This window comes from Neofelis nebulosa, chromosome 18 (genome assembly GCF_028018385.1).
Source record: "Neofelis nebulosa isolate mNeoNeb1 chromosome 18, mNeoNeb1.pri, whole genome shotgun sequence".
Lineage (NCBI taxonomy): Eukaryota > Metazoa > Chordata > Mammalia > Carnivora > Felidae > Neofelis > Neofelis nebulosa.
Window position 1 is genome coordinate 22,750,412 of NC_080799.1, and position 24,885 is coordinate 22,775,296.

General features: G+C 48.3%; 1 protein-coding gene across 4 annotated transcripts in view; it reads right to left on the bottom strand.

Moving 5' to 3' along the window:
* The window catches only part of KATNIP (katanin interacting protein), a 193,454-nt gene that overhangs the window by 85,961 nt on the left and 82,608 nt on the right, over nt 1–24,885 (bottom strand). For all 4 annotated transcript variants that reach the window (XM_058710268.1, XM_058710266.1, XM_058710270.1 and 1 more), the window contains 2 exons: nt 8,478–8,745; nt 2,139–2,270 (listed from right to left, as the gene is read on the bottom strand). In XM_058710268.1, the coding sequence (XP_058566251.1) occupies nt 2,139–2,270; nt 8,478–8,745 (400 nt within the window). The remainder of the gene's footprint in view (nt 1–2,138; nt 2,271–8,477; nt 8,746–24,885) is intronic.

Here is a 24,885-nt window from a genome sequence, read left to right on the forward strand (position 1 = left end):
GAGCCTGGGGTGAATCGTGGCTTTGCTGTCCCATTACTCCAGGCAAGTAACTTCCACGTTCTCAACCTTGGTTTCCCCACCTGTGAAATGGGAGAAGGGGGTAGCACTATCCAGAGGGATTTCCTGGAATTTGCTGCCTGGCACCCACTGCCTCTGCCTCCGGGGACAGCACCAGTGTCTGCCTCACAGAACCACCCTGACTCAAGCCGGGAGCGACAGCAGCTCCAAGGCTTTGCTGGCCTCGGTGGGAACAGTGCCTGATGGCCCTGCCGAGCACTTGTTCTCGGCCAGGTGACCCTCTAAGTGGCCTATCTCTCCAGCTCTTTGATCCTGATAGCAACCCTCAGATGGGGGGGGGGGGGGGTTCTTCTTCTCCCTGTTTGCAGATCGAAGAATGAGGCCCAGAGAGGTTAAGTAACCTGCCCGAGGTCACAGAGCTAGTTGGTGGTCAGGCTTGCTTTCTGCCAGTGTTGCTGGGCTCTGGGCTGCTGGTGGCCATCTCACCACCCTTAAGAGCCTGCCCAGGCACAACGGGCACAAAGAACGTTGAAGTGGAAGATGGGCAGAGGCAGGCTGCTGCTTTTAATCACCCGGATCCAGCTGTGCCTAAAAATTCCACCACCGTCGGACTTTTTAACTACACGGGTTGATGCGGACTCTTTCCCTCAAAAACGCTTTTTCAAAATCACGTTGCTACCTAAAATGCCCTGCTCTGTATTAATGTGGGTTTCGGGCTGTGGTAAGAATTAACCAGATAATGCCTGGGTGCAGCCCTGCCCACGGCCCCTCGGGCAAACCTCTGCCCACAGCTCCCCTGGCACAGGGGAGGGGTATGTAAGAACCTGGCTCCCTTGCTCCAGGGTGGGGAGCGGAGGTAGGACGCGGATGTCCAGCACTGGGGATCCCCCAGCCGGGAGGTGTTCCACTTGCCCAGGGAACTTGTGTGGCATCCCCGGTGTGGACGGAATGCCACAGCGACAGAGATCAGGGCCCCTGGCTCAGACAGACTGCTTGTTTAAGCAAGGCTGGCGGGCTGGAGCTGGATTTTGCCCGGGACACCCCAGGGTTCCAAATCCTGGGGACACCAGGATGCCTTGAATTCTCTGGCATTCACAGAATGCCAGAAACCAGAACAAGTGGCTTCCTCAGAGCCACTCCACTGGGGCTTGGGGCCTACACTGGCCACTTCCCAGCTGTGTGACTGATCGCCTGCTCTGGGCCTCAGCCCCTCCTCTGTGAAATGGGGACAATCTGTGGGCCTCCCTCAGAGGCTATGTATAAGGATCATAATTTATTACGAATGACATAACACAGCTGACAGCGGTGGCCGGCTCACAGGAAGTGCTCAATGAGCGTGACCTCCCGTCTCCATTAGAAGAGCAACAGGCTGACTTCACCATAACCTCTTTTGTACTATTGGAATTTAGTATCATTGGCGCGTATCATGATCCATATGAAGTAGAAAATAACAACAATTTAAAAGCAAAGCCAAAGCTGAAATAGGTTTTCTTCTAGAACCGCATCTTGGTTATAGAATGAGCAAGTGGCTGTGATGGTTGACTTAATGTGTCTATTCAACTGGGCCACAGGGAGCCCAGATATTTCGTTAGACACTACTCTGGTTTCCGAAAGGCGTTTTGGGATGAGGTTAACATTTCAGTTGGAGAATGAAGCAGATTACCCTCCATGATGTGGGTGGGCCCCATCCAATCAGTTGAGGGGCCTGGATTGAACAGAAAGGACTGACCCCCTCCCAAGTAACAGAGAATTGTCCAGAAGACGGCCTCTGGACTTCATCGGGCAACTTCAACCCTTCCGGTGCGATGGCCTGTGTACTGGAAGACTGGCTCCTCCTGGTTCTGCTAAGCCAGCCTGCAGATTGGACTTTGACACACACACACACACACACACACACACACACACACACACTCTCTCTCTCTCTCTCTCTCTCTCTCTCTCTCCTTCCCTCTCTCTCGGTTCTGTTTCTCTGGAGACCTTGACTAACAACACAATTAGGAAAGGTGAGCTCAGGCCTTGACAAAGAGGGTAACACAGCAAAGACTGCTCTATCACGGCATCCCAGTGAGAGTGCCCCAGGCCCAGCCCCAGTCCTGCTCAGAGGCTGCCAGAACTCTTACTTGAACATGCCTTCTCCTGGTCTGGGAACACAGCAGAGGGCTGGGGGTTCAGGTTCAACTCAGGTCTGCTGGGAATGAAAACCTCAGCGTTGTCCTTCCGCTTAGCAGACAAATTCCTCTCCTTCTTACTACCTGCAGGAAAACAGCGGTTTATATGTCAAACGTGGAGCGCTAGCAGAGCGGGGCTTTCTGCTTGGGTATCTGTTGGTTTGTTCACTTATTCATTCAACAAATACTTGCTGAACCCCTACCCTGTGCCAGGCGGCACGCTAGTTTGGAATGGAGATGTGAATTTTGCGGCGCATCTGGCAAATAAATGAAACTTTCTAGGACACGTTCTAGGTGTAGGTTTTCAGATTTTAACATTTCTGGGACAGAAGAAGGTTCCAGCACCAGGGTCACAAAGGGGCCACGCAGCTGGGAGCATGTGGCCGGCAGGCATGCAGCAGACAGAGAAGAGAGCCCTGACAGGTTACCAGAGGCACGGAGATGGGGCATTCCAGACACAGGGAACAGAATGTGCAAACAGTGAAAGGCACACAGGCCGTGCTTTGAAGTCAACGTTTCCCAAAGTAGGGTGCCTGTACCGCGGGCAGAACAGGAAACGATGCCAGAGGCCGTGCAGGCAAATGTTTTTTAAGCGATTATTTAACTGAACCTGCATGGAAAAAACATGTAACCAGCCTATTGACCCCTTGATTTCATTAATATCATTGCTTAGAACAATCTGAAAATCATTAAAGAAAGGAAAGAAAGAGAAAGGAAGGGCAGGGGGGAAGAAACAAAGGGAGATGGAAAAAGAAAAGGTGCTGATTTAAACAACAGCTAAAACAGTACAGGAGGTTTGTGGCGATGGCAAAAAACAAACAAACAAAAACACACAAAAAACCAAAAACCAAGAAAAACCCCTGTGACTTCAGAAGGTCTGCAAATGGCTCCAGCTCAGGGGAAATGGCGCTAAGAGCCTCTGTCCAGCGCAGATTTAAGAGCTCGAGAGAACGTGCTTGGGACCAGCGGGCAGAAGGCCAGCTTTGCAGGCCAGCAAGGCTGGCGGCTGAGGAAAACAGACCCTGCCGGCAGGGAGATCAGTCAAGGTCCCAGGATTCGGGACTTCCTGACCTGGGAAGACAGGAAACCCGGGAACTGTCTGCTGAAGTGCCATGTAATCGGAGTCCCAGCAGAGCGATCCCGGGGGCCTCAGGGGGGCCCAGAGGAGAGGGAGTCCCAGAATCCAGGGCCCCATGGGATTCTTGGGGGCTCAGAAGGTGCGGGGTGTCCCGCACCAACCTCTCCACCCTCCGCTGCGGACTTGATGAAGGACATGTGTTTCTCTATTCACTTCTGAACTCGCTGCTCCCTGGCTGGCCTGAAATGCAGGACCCAACGAATGACATTCAGGACAGGGGACAAGACAAAGAAGGGACGGGGCAAATGACCACAAGACTGTCTCCCCACACGCCGAAAATATGCAGCTGCCGCTAACAGCGACAGCCAGCACTGATTGAGGTCAGGCCCCTGAGTGCTCAGCTGCGGGGACAGGTCCCTCCCCAGACATCGCACGGGGTGGATGGGAGGAGGCGCCCAAAGATGCCTTGACACAAGGTCACAGGGCAAAGGGGAATCAACAGTGCTGATCAGCCGACTCGAAACTAGGGAGATCATTTTGGGTTATCCCAGTGGACCCAATGGAAGCCACAAGGGTCCTTAAAAGTAGAAGAGGGACAGAGTTTCAGTTTGGGACGATGAAAAACTTGTGGAGCTAGATCGTGGTCATGGTGACTGTCCTTAATAACACCAAATGGTGCTCTTAATGGTGACTTTGGTAAATCTGTGCCGTGTGTACCTGACAATAAAACAGACCCAAGCACTCGCCCAGGCACAGAGAAGAGGGTGGCACACAGGGAGGGCGAGAGGGAGACAGGATCTGGAAGAAAGGTACAGAGAGACTTGACCTTGCTGGCTCTGGAGGTGGAGGGAGGGACCCTGAGCCAAGGAATGCAGAAGCCTCTGGAAGCTGGAAAAGGCAAGAGGGGTTTTCCCCGAGAGCCTCCAGAAAGCTCACAGCCTTGCGGACACCGTGGTTTTAGCCCAGTGAGCTGATGTCAAACTTCTGGCCTATAGAACTATAAGATAATAAATCTGTGTTGTGTTGGGCCACCGAGTTCATCATGATTTGTTACAGCAGTGACAGACGACTAATACATACTATTACAGAATGGGGCTCTGACGTTCAGGTTGTTGGCCCAAGGTCACAGAGCCAGGGAGCGATGGAAGCAGGTTTTCACCAGGCCCGCCTGGCTTGGAGCCCTGCCCTGAACCACGTTAATCCCCGTCTACCACCGCCTCCTCTGGATAAGATGACCTTCCAGAAACTGTGGCCCCCAGGCCTGCCTTATCTATCGAAAGTCTACACGAGGATATTTTCTAGGGCTCCAAAGGATCCAGAACCCCCTTGAGTCTTCATGGAAGGTGGCCTGGGACCCCCACCAGCCTCCTCATGAACCTCGCTCCCTACATGCTCGCTTGGCTCCAGCCACACCGGCCCTTTCTCTGTCCTCGGGTGTGCCAAGTTCGTTCCCTCTTCGAACCCTTTGCACCTGCTACCCCCTGCCCCTGGAATGCTGTTCCCACAGCTGCTCCCTCCGCATTCCCGTCCCAGCTTCACCACGGTCTCCTCTTAGAAGGCTCCTCTGACCCTTCCAGCCCACAAGGTCCTTCTCTGACCCCCAGCCCCCAACCAGAGTCCTGTTTTATAATCTTGACAACGTTCCAGGCTCTTGAGGGCACCGTGCTCTCCTCCTACCTGAATTCTTAAGCTGGCCCATGCTTTGGCTTCACCTTTCCAGTTTGGGGAAACACAACTTCTGTTTTTCTCTGTGCCACTCCCGCACTGGCCCTCACGGACAAGAGGACACATGGAATGGGACAGGGAGGGCAGGAAGCCATCAGAGCTCAACCCAGCCACTCTCTTCGTTCCTCCAGTGGGCTCGCCCTCAGGGCACACGCGCCCCACTCCCCCACCCCCGCCCGTGCCATCACACTGGTGGCATTAGTTGCCCAGCTCTGCCCACATCTGGGATCAGGGTCTGTCTACTTTAGCGGGCAGCACTGAGTGGCCAGCAATGCAGCTCTTCTCAGTTGGAAAGGTGGATCATTTGCTCTCCTTCTAGCAGATTCCCAAACCCATCTCTCATTTGTTTCAATTAGGAGGGAAAAGAGGGCTTTGACTCCTCAAAGCCCAACTCTTGCTTTATAACTTGATCTGGTTTATTTATTTAGCCTAGTGATTAAGAGCTCAGGCTCTGGGCTCTGACACCTACAGGCTCAACCCCACTCTGCCCCTCCCTAGCTGTGTGACCTCGGGCAAGTGATCTGACCGCTCCGTGCTTCCGTTTCCCCATCGGTAAAGCAGGTACAATGACAGGACTTGCCTTGGTGTTGTGGTAAGGACTTCGCATCCTTGGAACAGTGCTTGGCACACGTTAGTAAGAATTCTGCAAATGCTGGCAGTTGTTATCACTGTGGTGTGTGTGTGTGTGTGTGTTCTCCTTGCTAGGATTAAGGGCCACGGGAGAAGGGACCGGGGCCTCTTTTGTTCCAGCACAGTGCCTGGGGCGTGATATGCGTCCGGTGGAAAAAAAAAGGAACGAACAGCCCAGAACCAAGCACGTCTTTTCCGGACACTATTGACTGGTTTTGAGTAAATGCTCGGGATTAGTTCAGAACTCCAATCCCACGCTGGGGTCTGGGGGGACCCTGCGACAGGCCCCTCAACCTCTGCCTGCTCCTCTCTGTGAGTGGGTTCTCCTGCTGGGGAATCACTAGGGAGAATCACTAGGGAGAACATCCCTAGGAGGCAGGCATCAGCCCTCTGTGGCTCCAGATGAAGCAGCCCCCGTCCAGGGCAGACATCGCCGTGGCCAGCGTGGGGCCCGCCAAACAATCTAACTGTTCGAAAACAAATGTCAAGAGAGTGAAGTTCTCTCTCTTTTTGTTTCACGCTCCAGCATCACTCACAAAACGGTGCCGGGGGTCCGGCTGTCTGTGGCCTGGTCCTTCACCCCACAAGTGACTATCGTGCCCTCTGTTTCTAGGACAGGGGGGCTCGCTCAGTCTCCTTACAGCCCTCCCCCTCCCTCATCACTCCTTGGAGAAAACGCAAGCCACTGGTCGCGGCCCCAGCGCGTCTCACGAGTATGTTAACATTTCCCCCACCGCGGGGTACTCCAGCGGGTGGGCATAAAGCTTTCATGCGTTTGACACCAATTTCCCGGGTGGCTTGAACGTGCCAGATGAGTGCTGTCCACTGGGGAGGCAACGGAGGGGAAGCGCTGATCTGTGCCCTGGCAGAGCTCACAGGCCAGAGGGGGAGAGAGACCCCTGGGAGTCCAGGGCAAGGCCAGCACCATGATGATACTGTGGGAGCAGAGAAGGCACTGAGCTACCTGGCCGGGCCAGGAGGGCAAAGGAGGCTTCCTGGAAGGAGCAGCCCCGGAGCTGAGTCTTGAGGGGAAAGCAGGGAGCCAGGTTTCAGGCTTCGGGGTGGAAGGAAGATGTGGTAATCTAGACAGAGGGAGAGGCCCAAGCAAAGGTTTGGAGGTGAGAGCACACAATGAGAGCACGCCTGAGGGACCAATGTTCGCTCTCTGGAAGCAACAACCACCGGGTGTGGGTTTTTCCAGGGCTGCCTGTTATCATGTCTCCCCAAAACTCGTATGTTCAAGGGGCGCCTGGGTGGTTCGAGTGGGTTAAGCGTCTGACTCCTAGATTCGGCTCAGGGCACGATCTCACGGTTCATGAGTCTGAGCCCTGCTTTGGGCTCTGCGCTGACAGCGCGGAGCCTGGTTGGGATTCTCGCTCTCCCGCTCTCTCTCTGCCTCTCCCCTGGTCTCTCTCTCTCTCTCTCTCTCTCTCAAAAATTAATTATTTAATTAATTAATTAAAAGAAAAAGCAACAACCCATATGTTCAAGTCCTAATCCCCAGGACCTCAGACTGTGACTGCATTTGGAGACAGGGTCTCTAAAGGGGTTAGTGAGGAAAAATGAGTCGCTGGTGCAATCTGCCTGGTGTCCTTGTAAGGAGAAGAGATGAGGACACACAGGCACACACAGAGGGCAGACCAGGTGAGGCCACAAGGGAGAAGATGCCCATGTCCAAGCCAAAGAGAGAGGCTGAAGGAGAAAACAACCTGCTGGCAGCCTGACCTTGGACTTCCAGCCTCCAGCACTGTAAGAAAATAAGTGTCTGTTGCTGTTTAAGCTCCTGGTGCATCTGTGGTACTTTGTTACGCGGCACGAGCAGACTGATACACTCTGTCTGATTTCAAACATTTCCTTGTTCCTCTTCCCTGAGGGTCACTCACGCTTCCCAGCTGGTTGGCCTTCATATTTGGTTCAGAGCATGTGGCACAGCCGGCTTGGAGAAGGATGTGCTCAGAATGGAGAGGGAAGACGGGCACAAACCAAGCCAGCTTGGGCCCGGGCACGGGGACTGTGGCAGGTAGGCCCCTCCCTGCCCCCTCATCAATTGTTTTCTCTACTCAACTTTCCAGGGTCCTTTCTGGAAACCCCCCCCCCCCCCCTCGTGGACAGCTACTGTTCCTGTCTGTCCTGCACACTTCCTTCCTTCCTCGATTTACCTTGACTTTCCCTTTGGAAACTACCTGTCCATGTGGTTTGGCTGGCAGTGACCGCACCCAAGGCCTTATTGGCTGGACCTGGTCCACCAGAGCCACAGTGACTAGTTCAGAGAGGTGACCCGATGTGGGTTCAAGAGCCAGGCCTGGGACCTGCACTGGAGCTTTTGGGAAGAAAAATCCATTTTCTGAGGGAGGCATAAAGCCAGTGTCTCAATTCTGTGTCAGTTATGTGGAGAGCCCACCTCAGAAGGGTCTCAGGACAAATGAAGGCAGAGACGAGAGGGAGGAAGTGGAGGAGAGAGAAGTGGGGGGTGGGGGGGGGGGAGGCGGGGAGGAGGGGCCAAGAGTCCTATGACAGCCCTGGTCTCCTCCGCTCACCAAGCCAATCTAGTCCCTTTTGCTGAAGCCAGTATGCATTAGCCAGTTGGCATGCGGACCCTGTTATACTTCCTACAATGCACAGGCTAGTCCCCCAAAAGTAGCTGCCAGACACCTGCCGTTTGGGATTTCAGGGTCATCTGTAGGCCTCTGGGAGCCTTTGTGTCTTGCGATCAGCAGACAGACCAGATGGACATACCCCCTGGCCTGCGAGACGGTCTGCCCAAGACCGAACTCCTGAAGCCCTGCTGGAAATACAAGTCCTGCTCTTAGGCCCAGAGCCACCAAAGGCAAAGAAATGCCACATAAGGCAGAGCTCACTTTTGGAAGCTGGGTTAAATTCCAGCACCACGAGGGGGTCTGGCCCCCGGGGAGGGCATCCTTCCATCTCCTGGTCCTTGGGAACATCCTTCTGCACCGAGTCCCCACTGGAAGGGGCGGGGTCATCTCTGCGGTGGCCCCCCAGCACCTGCTCCTCGGGCTCTGGCTCCGAGAGCACATCTTCTTCGATAGAGTCATACTCCTCGCTGGAACCATCTTTTTGTTTCCTTTGTAGATTTACACTAAGTTCCAGGCTTTTTCTTAGCTCCTGCCAAAAGTCAAGAAGAGAGGCAAAAAATGAAATATGTTACTTTGAGAAGAACTCATCTGAAAATGGATCATTAGAACCGAGGGACTATTCCCAGCAAACGAACATTTACCAAAATCATCTTGACACACGTGTTGGCATCGCTCGGAAGATACGAAAGGGGCGGTAATTACAGTATGAATTGTGGTCACACGCCTGGGATGTCACTAAGAGTGTACGTGTGTGTGCGCGGGTGTGCGTCACAAGTGTTTTGGTTTGGGGCTCCTGTAAACAGACTGTGGGGTCCCACCTCCCCCCCACATCAGCGTCTCCGATTCGGTGGGTCCTGGATGAGGCCCGAGGAGATGCGCTTCTAACGAGGTGATGTTAATGCTGCTGGTCCAGGGACCACACTTTGAATATGAGATCCCAAAGGCCTCCAAATGATCCTGAAATTCCAGAGGGTAAAATGTCTGGCAGAGAGTTGTGGGGGGCTATCCTATGTACTGAAGGATGTTTAGAAGCACCTAAGACGTCCTAAGATTTAGCTAGAATACTTTGACCATCTTAGATAAACCATTGTAAAAATACCCGACAATAGAAATATAATGGACACCAAATGTGCTGCTTGTGGGGACTCGGGAAATAAGGAGCATGTTACGGAAACTAGGGGAGGGGGAGTCCCATGACGTAGCGGCAGGATCTTAGTTGAACTGTGTCTATGGCTACGTGAGAAGTGGTGCGTGGAACGGAGATTTGTTGATGTGGGAAACTCTCAGCCTATCTAGGTTGCAAAGGATGCTAAAATGAGGAGATTCACGGTCAGAAAAACACGCTCGGGAGAGAAGCCTGAGCATGGCTGGACAACCTTTCGCTAGTTACTGGAAAAGGATCCAAAGTTTGGAGTAATCAATCATGCTGAGGGTTCTCTCGAGACATGGGACTCATGGATCCTTGGAGACATCTCAGCAGAAGCCAGGAATAGAGGGAAATTCTCCAGGAGAGATCTGTGAAGCAACCTCTTGTCTAATGGAGGGAATCCTAGAGACGTACATAGGAGACCATATGGTTTTTGAGAATGGCATACCAGTGCAAACACTGGCAGCTGTTACCAAACGGAAGAGAGGAAGGACGCAATACAAGTAGGCTTCCCACTCTCCAAATTCTACGGTCAGGAAGCATGAGGCTCTGTGCTGACAGTGTGGAGCCTGCTTGGGATTCGCTTTCTCCCTCTCTCTCTCTCTCTCTGTGCCTCCCCTGCTCGTGTTCTCTCTCTCTCAAACAAAAATAAATAAAATTAAAAAAAAAAACAAAACAGATCACTATGGCTCTTGGGTACCGAGTGGAATTTGAGAGGTGGGGCCGGGATGGAAACAGGGCACACAGGTACAGCAGCAGTGGGGGAAGGCGGAGGTGGCTGCGGAGGTGGGGACAGCAGGTGCATTTGGAGATGCGTTTTGGAGGCAGAGATGACAAACGATGGGCTAGAAATGAACAGGGTATATACACCCTTTGACCAAATCTCTCTGAGAATTATCCCTCAGTCCTAATATACGAAGATCATGGAGGGATCCTTGATAATAGAGAATGATCTTGAGGGATCCTTGACAATGGAGAAGGAGCTCAATGTGCAACGAGAAGAGGTAGGTTCAGTGGTGCGTCGAGTGGCACCAACGGAGCCCTGAGCAGCCACCACAGAAAACGAGGTAGCTCTCGCGCCCTTACTCAGAAAGATAGGAAGACATACGTTTAAGCAAAACCAAGCATGTCAGAAGACGCACACGTAGGATACGTCCAACTGAAAAAAAATGGTTTCTGTGCATGTGTGCAAATATGCCTACAAACAGTCTGGAAAAATAGGGGCGCCTGGGTGGCTCCGTCGGTTGAGCGTCCAACCTCGGCTCAGGTCACGATCTCGCGGTTTGTGAGTTCGAGCCCCGCGTCAGGCTCTGGGCTGACAGCTCGGAGCCTGGAGCCTGTTTTGGATTCTGTGTCTCCCTCTCTCTCTCTCTCTGCCCCTTCCTCTGTTCATGCTCTGTCTCTGTCTCTCTCTCTCTCAAAAATTAAAAAAAAATCCTAAAAAAGTCTGGAAAAATAGTCACCAAATTACTAACAGTGTTCTCTCTGGGGGTGGCATTATGGGAACTTTCTTCTCCATTTTGTTTTACTTTTTTTTTATGTTTATTTATTTATTTTTGAGAGAGAGAGTCTGAACAGGGGAGGGGCAGAGAGAGAGGGAGAGAGAGAATCCCAAGCAGGCCCCACGCTTAGCGCAGAGCCCAACACAGGGGCTCAAACCCATGACCATGAGATCACGACCTGAACCGAAATCAAGAGTTGGATGCTCAACCGACTAAGCCACCCAGGAGCCCCTACTTATTTTCAATTTTTTTTTTTTTATTATAAGCACGTTTCCAACTTTGTAATTAGGAGAAAATGATATATTTATATTTATGTTTAAATCCTGTCCGTCACTCTGGCAAATAGGTAAATTCCCCACAGGAGTGGTAGAGAGAGTGGGGTAGAGGACCCTGGACAGCCAGTTGTCCGAAAAGGAGCTGCTCTCCATCCCGGACCAAATCTTGTCCCCTCCAAAGAGTGACTCAGAAAAGCAGCAGCGCCTAACTCCGGAAGATGACAGACCAAATGGACCAGATTTCAGAACAACAGGCCATCGGGGCGCCTGGGTGGCTCAGTCAGTTGAGCATCTGATTCTTGATTTTGATCGTGATCCCAGGGTCATGGGACTGAGCCCGCGTTGGGCTCTGCACTGAGCAGGAAGCCTGCTTAGGATTCTGTCTCTCTTCCTCTGCCCCTCTCCCTTACTCGGGTGCTCTCTCTCTCTCTCTCTGTCTCTCATAAATAAATAAAAAAGGAAGGAAGGAAGGAAAGAAGGAAAGAAGGAAGGAAGAGAGAGAGAGAGAGAGAAAGAAAGAAAGAAAGAAAGAAAGAAAGAAAGAAAGAAAGAAAGAAAGAAAGAAAGAAAAGCAGGTCACCAATTCTAACAGGAAGAAACTCAGGGAATATAGCACTCCTGAGCCTTTCTCAGGAAAAAAAAAAAAACAAAAAAAAACACAACAACAAACCTCCCAGAACAAAATCCAAACAATGCACGGTGAAATCAAAATAAAGAACACGGAGTTGGAGAATCTGTGGTAAAACATCTGACGGTAAACACGGAAGCCATTTAGAGACCAAATAAATACTAGACAATTACGCACACTTGGGTCATGGACCAGAATGCAGTGCTCTAAACCTAAGGCCTTAGCTTAGCTAACAAAAGCCAGAAGACAACAGGCAGTGTGGGCGGACCCCCGACCTCATTCTCCAGCCAGTCATTTCAAATCCATCTTTTTTTTTTTTTTTAATTTTTTTTAATGTTTATTTATTTTTGAGACACAGAGAGACAGAGCATGAACGGGGTTGGGGGGGGGGTAGGGGGACAGAGAGAGAGGGAGACACAGAATCTGAAGCCAGCTCCAGGCTCCGAGCTGTCAGCACAGAGCCCGACACGGGGCTCAAACCCACGAACCGTGAGATCATGACCTGAGCTGAAGTCGGACGCTTAACCAACTAAGCCACCCGGGTGCCCCTTCAAATCCATCTTAAATGGAAACACAGAGTTTTTAAAAACGGCAACTCTAACCTGTAAATATTTTTTTTCGTAATTTATTAAACCGATGAAATATTTTTAAATTTTTAAAAAATGTTTATTTATTTATTTTGAGAGAAAGAGAGGGAGAGGCAGGAAGACAGGAAGAGAGAGAATCCCAAGCAAGCTCCACACTGTGAGTGCAAAACCTGATGCAGGGCTTGAACTCACGAACCGCGAAGTCACGACCTGAGCCGAAATCAAGAGTCAGATGCTTAACCGACTGAGCCACCCAGGTGCCCCCTGATGAGATATTTTTAAAAACCTCTTGTGATCAAGAAATTTGAATTTTGGGGTGCCTGCGTGGCTCAGTTGGTTAAGTGTTCGACTTCAACTCAGGTCATGATCTCACGGTTTGTGAGTTCAGTCCCCACGTCGGGCTCCCTGCTGTTGGCACAGACCCTGCTTTGGATCCTCTGTCTCTCTGTCTCTCTCTCTCTCTCTCTTTGCCCCTCCCCTGCTCATGCAGAGCATGCTCACTCTCTCTCTCTCAAAAATAAATAAACATTAAAAAAAAAAAAAAGAAATTTGAATTCAATAATTCCTCCCATTTCAATTTGGTTTTTTGCTTTTGTTAAATTAGTGCAACTTTCAACATCATAATTGTATTTACAAAATACATAGGAAAAAGAAGCCTAGATTCTGCACAGCTGGTATCTTCTTCACAAAGGAAAATAACACACTTGCTCGCACTGGATGAGCCAACTTTAGGAACCTATGCTCTTATGATGCCCACGTGATTCAAAACCATCTGTTCCAGGGCAAAGGGGAGACAGAGTAAGTAGCAATGCTCCCCCGGGAAAGCCGTTCAAAACCTTTCCATCTGGAAAGATGAAGACCTTGAACTGGTCGCTTTGAAAGCCAACCTGCCCATACTTCAAACGCATACCATGGAGGGGGATCTACTGGTTGCTTTGAAGCTGTCATCCAGAAATTCCTCTGTGAACACTAACTGTGGGGCTTTGCTTTACGATCTTGTGATTTCGGCGTTCAGTGTTGAAAAGTTTTTGTAAGTTTTTATTTATTCATTTTTGAGAGAGAGAGAGCCAGAGAGGAGAGAGCAGGGGAGGGGCGGAGTGGGAGGGGCAGAGAGAGAGAGAGGGACAGAGAGAGAATCCCAAGCAGGCTCCGTGTTGCCAGCACAGAGTCCGACCTGGGGCTCGAACTCACAAACCCTGAGCCGAAACAGGGTCGGACTCTTCACCGACTGAGCCAGCCAGGCGCCCCTCAGCGTTCGCTGTTGAAAATGTTAAGTTCACACCCTTGCGACAGAAAGCCCTCTGTACAGAGGCCAGGCGGTAAACACTACGGGTGGAGAACAAGTCGGTCTCCTCCTCTCTGGAGAGCCAGGGGCGAGGCGGAGGAAGGAAGAGACACCAGACCACCGGCTAAAACGTAGCAGGGGTTTGACGGTCAGTGGATTAGTGCCTCACGTGCCTGATCGGCCTCCTTCTGCTGGGCTAGGAAGAGAGGGAACCCGGGCGCCACAAAACGTGAAATGTTTGCCGTAATAGTGACCATAACTGTAAGATCAACAGCAGTAGCAGCTACCAATTACGAAGCTTTTGTTTCATACGGGCCACCAAGCTAACCTCTCTACGCACCTTGTCTCATTGCTGCCCCTCACCATCCCGCTGGGTGCCCTTATCTTATAGGCTCAGGGCACCTATCTAAGTACCAGGGCGAGGTCACGCAGCCAGCCAATGGCAGGGCCCGTTTGGATGAATGACCGTCTTGACTCCAAAGTCTGGGCTCTTCACCACGTGCCCGTGTTCATTCCCTGCCCGGTACCAACGCGTCAGAAGCAAGTGGTCCCTCGAGCGGGATGAAAGCGAGGTGCTCAGTGGCTGTCCCCTGGTTTGCATGGAACTGATGACAGCCGCCTGTAAGAGCTTTTCACACAAAGCTGCCTTGAGGCCACTAAACGTGCTGAAGTGCGTGCTAAGTACTCGTGGATGAAGCATTAAACCTCTCACGACACTCAGAAAAGGGAACGGCTGGGTCTAGGTTCTGGGCCGGGGGTTCTGGGCCTGACTCCAGCCACCCTGTGTCCCCCGGCAAGACTCTGGGCCCAAAGCACCCCTCACCCCCACCCTGCTGATGTGGGAAAATGTGGCCTGGCGAGCTGACAAGGTTGCTGAAGGGTCGCAATGAGATAATAGCTATGAATCAGTGCTCCGTGATTGCTTTTCCAGAGGTCTTGCTTTTCCAGAAAATTTCAAATTGAGATGACAGCACGCTCACCTTTGTGTCTCAGACCCTACTGACTTTGCCTACGAGAAGATCGGACGTTTAGACCACGAAGCCGCAACAGATACGCTGACGGTTTTCGAGGAGAACAACAGACTCTGGGGTGGAGGTCACTGACCTGCAGCCATTCCCCCTGCCCCCCCCCCCCCCCCGGCAGTGTCTCTCACTTGGTTGGCAGAGTTATAAAATTGGGATCTGGAACGCTCGAAGTCTGGCCCACGGTTAGTTGTAATAATTCCCACTCACGCCTACTGCCTTACACGAACCAGATTTATATTCATCTGCCTGGCCCAGAAAGGGTTTTTGCCCCGCCTCAAGGGGTTAATCGACTCATTTGTTTTTCTTTTCACTCACTCGTTTATTCGACGAATATTTATTGTTGAGTACGCTTATCCCAATAAGTGCGTCTGACTGCTAAATATTAGGGATAGAGGAATGAACCAGGCGGACAGAGTATCTGTTCTCACGGAATTTCTAATCTGGCAACAAAAACAGCCATTTTAGAAGACATTACAGGTGCAACAGGCTTCGAGAGGCCAAACCTGGGGCTTGCCAGCCCACGCCTCAAACCTGGTGGCTCTTGGGTCACAAGCTTTCCAGAATAAAGTGACCTTTAGGGTCCACACCGTGTATTTTTAAAATCACCTTCCCCTATACCAATTCTGGCGAAACTATGGCAAGGAAAATCTGAGTCACATATTATATGCTTCAAATACCCGTGTGGTGTTTAGTTTTTGGTACTTTCTTACTGTCCCATTGAACCTTGGATTGTCTTTTACTAATTTTCATTCAAAGCTAAATTTATTTATGAAGCGCCTTGGAGTTCGGTCTCAAACATCTATCATTATGAAGAAATAAATCTATCCTTGCCTTAGGGAGTGGTGACGTAAGGGAAAGGGCAGGGACCGTGGAGGCAGAAGGGCACTGCCTGTTTCCTTGGCTGTGAGGCACTTGGCAAACCTCTTGGCATTAGTGTGCCTCACCCGGGCCTGCCCAGAGCAGGGGCTGGTTGTAGGAAACTGCGCAGGGATGAGGGGATAGAGACAAAGTAACGGACAATGCTGCCAGCCGCCTAGAAACTTTGAGGAACCCTCTCCACCCCCAATCACAAACCAGTTAGAGATAAATGACAAGGAAGGGGTGCCTGGGTGGCTCAGTCGGTTAAGCGTCCGACTCCATTTCGGCTGAGGTCATGATCTCACGGTTCGTGAGTTCGAACCCCTCTGACAAGCTCGGAGCCTGGAGCCGGCTTCGGATTCTGTGTCTCCCCCTCTCTCTGCCCCTCCCCTGCTCATGCTCTGTCTCTATATGTCTCTCAAAAATAAATAAATGTGAAAGAAAGAAAGAAAGAAAGAAAGAAAGAAAGAAAGAAAGAAAAAGAGAAATGACAATGAAGACACTATACACAGCAAAATTTGTAGGACAAGGACAAAGCAGTGCTTGGAGGAAAATGTATAGACTTAAAATTGTTATATTAGAAAACAAGATTCATATGTTAGATGTTATGTTAAATAATACAAAATAATGTAAAAATACCTAAGAAATCCTAAGCAGGCTACAAATGCAAGAAATGAACGACATCATTTATTCCACAAGCGATGCAGAGGTCGGTTATTCTTTCCTTTCGTTGAGACTGAAAACGATGCTTTAGTAACTCGGATACCATCCGGTGTCGTCACGTACAGAAATGCTCTCTTGGTTGAACGAATCACTACATCTCGCACTTCGGGACCCGCGTTTCGTGGGCCGTTGGTGCCTGTTCAGCATCATTCCACATGAATCACTCCTGCACCACTGGCCTTGTGCCGTCTGACCCTCCTGCCCGGGACCCTGCCTGATGCCATCGGCCAGGCTGTCCTTTGGTCTGAGCTGTCTAGATGGGCATCTCTGGGTGCGTTCAAGGGAACCTCGCCCCCTGATGGCTCTGAATACCAGGGAGGCTAACTCAAGTGCCACTGAGAACGGAGAAAGGGCGCCGCTTCCTGTCATCAGGAACAGACGAAGCTATCCAAACCGGAAGTTGCAAGCTGGCGGTCTCGGGCCAAACCAGCCATGCATTCTGTTTGCTCTATAGAAAATAACGAACCCATCATCAACATTAAAAAAAAGCAAAAACAAAGCAGGGAGAAGCCGAACGCCAAGAAACCCAGACACCTGGCTTCTCTTAAAACTGGAAAGCCCGGTACCCCTGGGCCCTTGTGTCCACACGACTGCCCAGCTATGTCCACAGTGTTCTCTATATCCCCACCGCTCCCTGTCATGCCCGGACACCCAGGCCAAGGGCGGTGCTTGTTACTTGCCTGCCTCACTCCTGTCATTTAAAATATTCATTTCAGTTGGCAGCATGTGCCAGCTATCCCAGTATTTCAGGATCCAAACTCCATCCCCCACGCTGATTTTGCTACCACAAGCAGCAAAGAGTCTTGTCAGCTTATGTGTTAGACTCCAAACTCTGACTCATAGTTTGGAAAATACTGTCACCGGGACGTGATGACTGAACTCAGCTTGTGTGGGCTGGCCGGGGTGCCTAATCAATATCTATACCAGCCCCTCGTTCACTGACCACATCAGCCAATGATTCGATTCACTGGCTTAATGAAGATTTATTTGCAAATGGACTCTATGCCAGGCGCTTCTCTAGGGACCAGAGATCCTGCAGGCAGAGACGATGCACATCTCTGCCATCATGAAGCTTAGATCTGGGGTGAGGGAAGGGTGTTGCAAGCCCTGAATACGTAACTTTCTTACTACCTACAGAAAGAGTCCCCGGGGTGAGTGGACACTCGATGCATATTATGTAACCTCCACTCCTACGGATATTGTCAGCAGGAACAGAGTTTTCCTATAAACTGCATCAAATCTTTACAATTTCAGAGCTGACAGGCACAGGAAATATCTAATCTACCCCTTCTTGGTGATTGAGAGGAAAGGGCGTCCTGAAGGAGTGAGACCTGGCCAAGGCCCCAAAGTTTATGTAAAGCCCAAAATACCCTCTCGAGGCTTACTGAATCTCAGCCACTAGCTCCTTTTGGCTCTGTGAAAAGGAGTCACAAGCTGCAACGTCTTCAGACGATGTAATGTAGCACAAAATGGCAATGAGAGGGTGAGTGTCACACATTAGGGAGCGGTGGGGACCAGGGCAGATGGGAGAGTGCGTGCTCAGAAGAAAAGTTTTCTAATTCAACATAGAACAGGACTTCCAGGGAGAATGGCAGATTAGGAGGGCTTTAAGCTCACTTCGTCTCACACATACAACTAGATAACACCCGCATCGGTGTAAATAACCCAGAAAAAAATGACCCAAAGACCGGCAGAACAGGCGGCTAAATACAGAGAAGAGGCCACGTCGAAGAAAGGAGGAAGAACGGTCAGGAGCTAAACGCACCCGCAGGACTGTCCGTGAGAGGGACCGAGGGAGGGATGCTGTAGGTGCAGAGAAGGGAGAGAAACAGACCCTTGCACCAGGCACCCCAAGCGTGGGGAACCTGCACGGGGAAGGTGAGTCCCCATAACATCTGGCTTTGAAAACCAGAGGGGCCAATCCTTGTGGGTTCTTATAATCGGTGAGACTTAATCACCTGGAACTTTAAAGATCAGTGGCTCAGCTCCGGGAGAACCAAGAAGGCGAGAGGAAACTGAGTTCCTGCCCTTAAAGAGACAGCACAACAAACATGCCTGTGGAGATACAGCGCAGAAGCAGCAGTTTGAAAAATGCCTGGGGTGTACACGAGGGAGACTTGTTTATTCATCTCAGAGTGTGGGCTGGAGGGGCAGGGACCTTTAGGAGGCTTCTCCAGGAACAAAGGAGATGGCCAGTGCCATTTCCCTCCCATGACCCCAGCCTGGACCTGTGGATGCCTGTGGGAAGGGCACAGTGCCAACAATTCCCACCTAGCTTGCTAACAGTGGGCTGGCCCCGACGTTCTCCTGTGGACACGCCCCCTTCAATATGCCCTTGGCCGGAACCCGTCCAAAGTGTTGCCACCAGCCTGGTAGTGTGTAAACAGCCCCACGAGGGGCTAGTGGCACTAAAAGTGACTCCTGACCCGGGGGCAGGGGGGAGATAACCACACACACCACTCCAATTGCAGACCCGGCAGCGGACTGGGGGCAGACATCCGGTCTGACCGCAGGCCCTGCCCACCAACAAAAGCTTCTTAGGGGACGACACAGGGAAAGCATCCTGCAGTTCAGTGCTACTGCATCTCTGGCAAATGCCTGGTCTGACTCAACCCAAGCCCCAGGTAGCCCCACGCTGGCCTACTAACAACACAGGGAACAAACCCTGCCCTAAACAGGCAAAGAGAGCCACTGAAGATAACTGGACTGAAGGGAACAGTGGCTCGGCCACAACAGCAGGGGGCATGCAACACATAGGAGACACCCCTGAAGCACCAGGTTCCAGAAAACCGGGGACACTGAGCTGAGGGGTCACTGTAGGACCTCTTCTTCAAAAGGCCACTACTTTCAAGAGCAAGAGATATAGCTGAGTTTTGTAACACGCAGAAACAGACACAGAGAGACAAAATGAGGAAGCAGAGGAATATTCCCAAATGAAAGAACGGGACAAAGTCACAGCAAGAGACATAAATGAAACAGAGAGAAGTAGCCTGCCTCGTAGAGAATTTCAAATAACGGTTCAAAAGATACTCACCGGACTTAAGAGTGGGGGGACTTCACTGAGACTCAACGAAGAGATAGGAAGCACAAATGAACCGATCAGAGGTGAAGAGCTCAATAACTGAAATGAGAAACACACTAGAGGAAATAAACATTAGACTAGAAGAAGGAGAAGAATGGATTAGCAAACTAGAGGACAGAGTCACGGAAAGCAATCGAGGTGAACAGGAGAGAGAGAAAAGAATAATAAAAAATGACAGTAGATTAAGGGAACTCGGCAACACCATCAAGCCTAATAACAGTCACAATACGGGGATCCCAGAAGGAGAAGAGAGAAAATTGATTTGAAGACATAATTGCTGAAAACCGGGGAGGCACAGAGAGCCCCCAACAAAAATCAACCCAGTGAGGTTCACCTCAAGACATGCGGTTAGTAAAGTAGCAAAAAGTAGTGATGATGAGATAACTTTAAAAGCAGCAAAGGGGGCGCCTGGGTGGCTCAGTCGGTTAAGCGGCCGACTTCGGCTCAGGTAACGATCTCGCACTCTGTGAGTTCGAGCCCCAAGTCGGGCTCTGTGCTGACAGCTCAGAGCCTGGAGTCTGTTTCAGATTCTGTGTCTCCCTCTCTCTCTGACCCTCCCCCGTTCATGCTCTGTCTCTCCCTGTCTCAAAAATAAATAAACGTTGAAAAAAAAAATTTTTAAAGCAGCAAGGGAGAAATAGAAAAACATTCCATGCTCACGGGTTGGAAGAACTAATATTGTTAAAATGTCGATACTAATTCAAAGCAATTTACATATTCAATGCAATCCCTGTCAAATAACACCAGCATTCTTCACAGAGCTAGAACCAACAATCCTCAAATTTGAATGGAACCAGAAAAGACCCCGAATAGTCAAAGTAATGTTGAAAAAGAAAAACAAAGCTGGAGGCATCATAACTCCAGACTTCAAGCTACATCCCAAGGCTGTAATCATCAAGACAGTATGGTACTGGCACAAGAACAGACTCACAGATCAGTGGAACAGAATAGAGAACCCAGAAATGGAGACACAAATGTATGGCCTAATCTATGACAAAGCAGGAAAGAATATTCAATGGAAAAAAGATAGTCTCTTTAGCAAATGGTGTTGGCAAAACAGCGACACAGAAAAATGAACCTGGACCACTTTCTTACACCAGACACAAAAATAAACTCAAAATGGATGAAAGACCTAAATGCAAGACAGGAAGCCATCGAAAGCCTAGAGGAAAAAACAGGCAACAACCTCTTTGACCTCGGCTACACCAACTTCTTACCTGACTTGTCTCCAGAGGCAAGGGAAACAAAAGCAAAAATGAACTACTGGGACCTCATCGAGATAAAAAGCTTCTACACAGCTAAGGAAACGGTCAGTGAAACTAAAAGGCAACCGACAGAATGGGAGAAGATATTTACAAATGACATATCAGATAAAGGGTTGGTACCCAAAATCTATAAAGAACTTACCAAACAACACCCGAAAAACAAATAATCCAGTGAAGAAATGGGCAAAAGACATGCATAGACACTTTTCCAAAGAAGACATCCAGATGGCCAACCAACACATGAAAAAATGCCCAACATCACTCTTCATCAGGAAGCTACAAATCAAAACCACAATGAGATACCACCTCACACTTGTCAGAATAGCTAACATTAACAACTCAGGAAACTACAGATGTTGGTGAGGATGTGGAAAAAGGGGAATTTGCACTGCTTTTCGGAATGCAAACCGGTGCACTCTGGAAAGCAGTATGGTGGCTCCTCAAAAAATTAAAAATAGAACTACCCAAAACCCAGCAATTGCACTACTAAGTATTTAGCCAAAGGATAAAAAAAAAAGCTAACTAGAAGGGCACATGCACCCCAATGTTCACAGCAGCAATACTGACAATAGCCAAATTATGGAAAGAGCCCAAATGTTCATTGACTGACAAATGGATAAAGAAGATGTTGTATATATATGGAATATTACTCGGTGATCAAAAAGGATGAAATTGTGCCATTTGCAACAATGTGGATGGAGCTAGAGTGTATTATATTAAGCGAATTAAGTCAGAAAAAGACAAATATCATATGATTTCACAAATATGTGGAATTTAAGAAACAACACAGATGAACATAGAGGAAGGGAAGCAAAAATAAGATAAAAACAGAGGGAGACAAACCATAAGAGACTCTTGAATACAGAGAACAAAGTGAGGGTTGCTGGAGGGGTACTGGGTGGGAGGACGGACATTAAGGAAGGCACCTGTTAGGATGAGCACTGGGTGTTATATGTAAGTGATGGATCACTAAATTCTATTCCTGGAAAAATAAAAATAAATAAAGACAAAAACTTTAAAATGTAAAAAGTAGCAAGGGAAAAGAAAACAGTCATGTACAAGGGAAACCCCAGAAGGCTTTCAGCAGATTTCTTAGCAGAGACCTCTTAGGCCAGAAAGAGTGGTAGGATACATTCAAAGTGCTCAAAACAAAACAACCTGCCACCAAGGACACTCTATCCAGCAAGGCTATCATTCATAATAGAAGGAGAGATAAAGAGTTTCCTAGACAAAAGTTAAAGAAATTCATGACCACTAAACCAGCCCTACAAGAAATGTTAAAAGGGGACTCTTTGAGTGAAAAGGAAAGACCGGAAGTAAGAGTCAGAAAAGTAGGGAGCACAAAAACAGTAAAATTAAGTACGTCGGTAAAAATCAGTCAAGGGATTCACAAAATAAAAGGATGTGAAGTATGATACCATATACCCAAAACTGGGCGGGGGGGTGGGGGGGTGGGGGCGGTGGAGGATTAAAGAATGCGTTCAAACATAAGCAACCATCAACTTTATGATATAGAGTGCATATGCATAAGATTTTACATACAAATCTTTGATTTGGTAACCACAAATAAAAAAAAAAAACCAGTAATAGCTAAGCAAAAAATAAAGAGAAAGGAATCCAAGTATACTAAAGAAAGCCAGCTAACAGTGAGAAAAAAAAAAAGAGCAAGAGAAGGGTAAGAACGTACCTATCAACAATTACTTTGGAACAAATGGTCCAATGAAAAGACACAGGGTATCAGAGTGGATAAACAAACAAGACCCATCCATATGCTGCCTACAAGAGACTCATTTCAGACCTAAAGACACATGTAGCTTAAAAGGAAAGGGAAGGAAGAGCATTTATCATGCAAGAGGAAGGGAAAAGAAAGCTTTGGGTAGCAGCAATACTTACATCAGACAAAACAGACTTTAAAACAAAGACTGTAACAAGAAACAAAGAAGGACACTATATAATCATAAAGGGAACGATTCACCAAGAAGCTGTAACAATTATGAATATTTACATACCCAACATAGGAGCACCCAAATACACAAAGCAGCTAATAACAAACATAAAGGAAGTAGTTGATAGTAATATAATAACAGTAGGGGACTTTAACAACATACTTATATCAATGGATAGATCATCTAAACAGAAAGCAACAAGGAAACAGTGGCTTTGAATGACATTGGACCAGATGGATCTAACAGATATAATCAGAATATTACATCCTGAAGCGGCAGAATACCCAATCTTTTCAAATACACATAGAACATTTTCCAGAATAAGTCATCTATTAGGCCACAAAACAAGTCTCAACAAATTTAAAAAGATTGAAGTCATACCATGCATCTTTTCTGACCACAAGGCTTTTGTAAAACTAGAAATGAACCATGAGGAAAAAAATCTAGAAAGAACACAAATATATGGAGGTTAAATAACATGCTGCTAAACAGTGAATGGGCTAACCAAGAATTCAGAGGAAATAAAAAAATACATGGAGACAAGTGAAAATGAAAACACAATGGCCCAAAACTCTTGGGATGCAGCAAAGCTGTTCCAAGAGGCAAGTTTATGGCAATACAGATCTACCTCAGAAAGCAAGCAAAATCTCAAATAAACAACCTAATCTTACACCTAAAGGAACTATAAAAAAGGACAAACAAAACCCAAAACCATAGAAGGAAGGAAATTACGAAAATTGGAGCACAAATAAATGAAATAGAAACTTAGGAAACAATAGAACGGATCAACGAAACCAGGAGCTGGTTCTTTGAAAAGGATCAACAAAATGGATATACCTAGCCAGACTCATCAGAGAGAGAGAGAGAGAGAGTGAGAGAGAGAGAAGACTCAGACAAACAAAATCAGAAATGAAAGAGGAGAAATAACAACAGAAGGGCACCTGGGTGGCTCAGTTGGTTGAGCGTCCGACTTCAGCTCAGGTCACGATCTCACGGTTCGTGAGTTCAAGCCCCACACTGGGCTTTGTGCTGACAGCTCAGAGACTGGAGCCTGCTTCGGATTCTGTGTCTCACTCTCTCTCTGCCCCTCCCCTGCTTGTGCTCTGTCTCTCTCTCTCTCAAAAATAAATAATCATTAAAAAAGAAAGAAAGAACAACAGATACCACTGAAACACAAAGGATTATGAGAGAATATTATGCAAAATTATATCAACAAATTGGACAACCTAGAAGAAATGGATAAATTCCTAGAAACAGATAATCAACCTCCCAAAACTGAACCAGAGAGAAACAGAAATTTGAACAGACTGGGGTGCCTGGGTGGCTCAGTCAGTTGAGTGTCCAGCTTTGGCTCAGGCCATGATTTCACAGTTCATGAGTTCAAGCCCCACGTTGGGCTCTGTGCTGATAACTCAGAGCCTGGAGCCTGCTTCAGATTCTGTGTCTCCCTCTCCTTCTCTGCCTCTACCCTGTTTGTGCTGTCTCTTGCTCTCAAAAACAAGAAGACATTAAAAAAAAAAAAAAAAAGAAAGAAAGGAAATTTGAACAGACTGATTACTAGCAATGAAATTGAATCAGTAATCAAAAAAACTTCCAACAAACAAGTGTCCAGGACCAGATGGCTTCACAGGTGAATTCCACCAAATATTTAATGAATTAATAGCTATTATTCTCAAAGAATAGAAGAAGGAAAACTGCCAGAAAAAAACAGAAGAGGAAGAGAAACTTCCAAATTCATTCTATGAGGCCAGCATTATCCTGACACCAAAACCAGATAAAGACAGTACCAAAAAAAAGAAAATTACAGGCCAATGTCTCTGATGAACACAGATGCAAAAATTCTCAACAAAATATTAGCAAACTGAACCCAACAATACCTTAAAGAAATCATTCAGCACGATCAAATGGGATTTATTCCTGGGATGCAAGGGTGGTTCAATACTCACAAATCAATCAACATGATGCACTGCATCAACAAAAGAAAGGATCAAAACCATATGGTCATTTCAATTGATGCAGAAAAAGCATTTGACAAAGTACAATATTCATTCATGATAAAAACTGTCAACGAAGTAAGTTTAGAGGAAACATAACTCAACATAATAAAGGCCATATATGAAAAATTCACAGCTAACATCATCCTCTAAAACCTGAGAGCTTTTCCCCTAAGGTCAGGAACAAGACAGGGATGTCCACTCTCACCACTTTTATTCAACATAGTACTTTGAAGTCCTAGCCTAAGCAATCAGATAAGAAAAAGAAATAAAAGGCATCCAAACGGGTAAGGAAGAAATAAAACTTTCACTATTTGCAGATGACATGATACTATATAGAGAAAACCCTAAA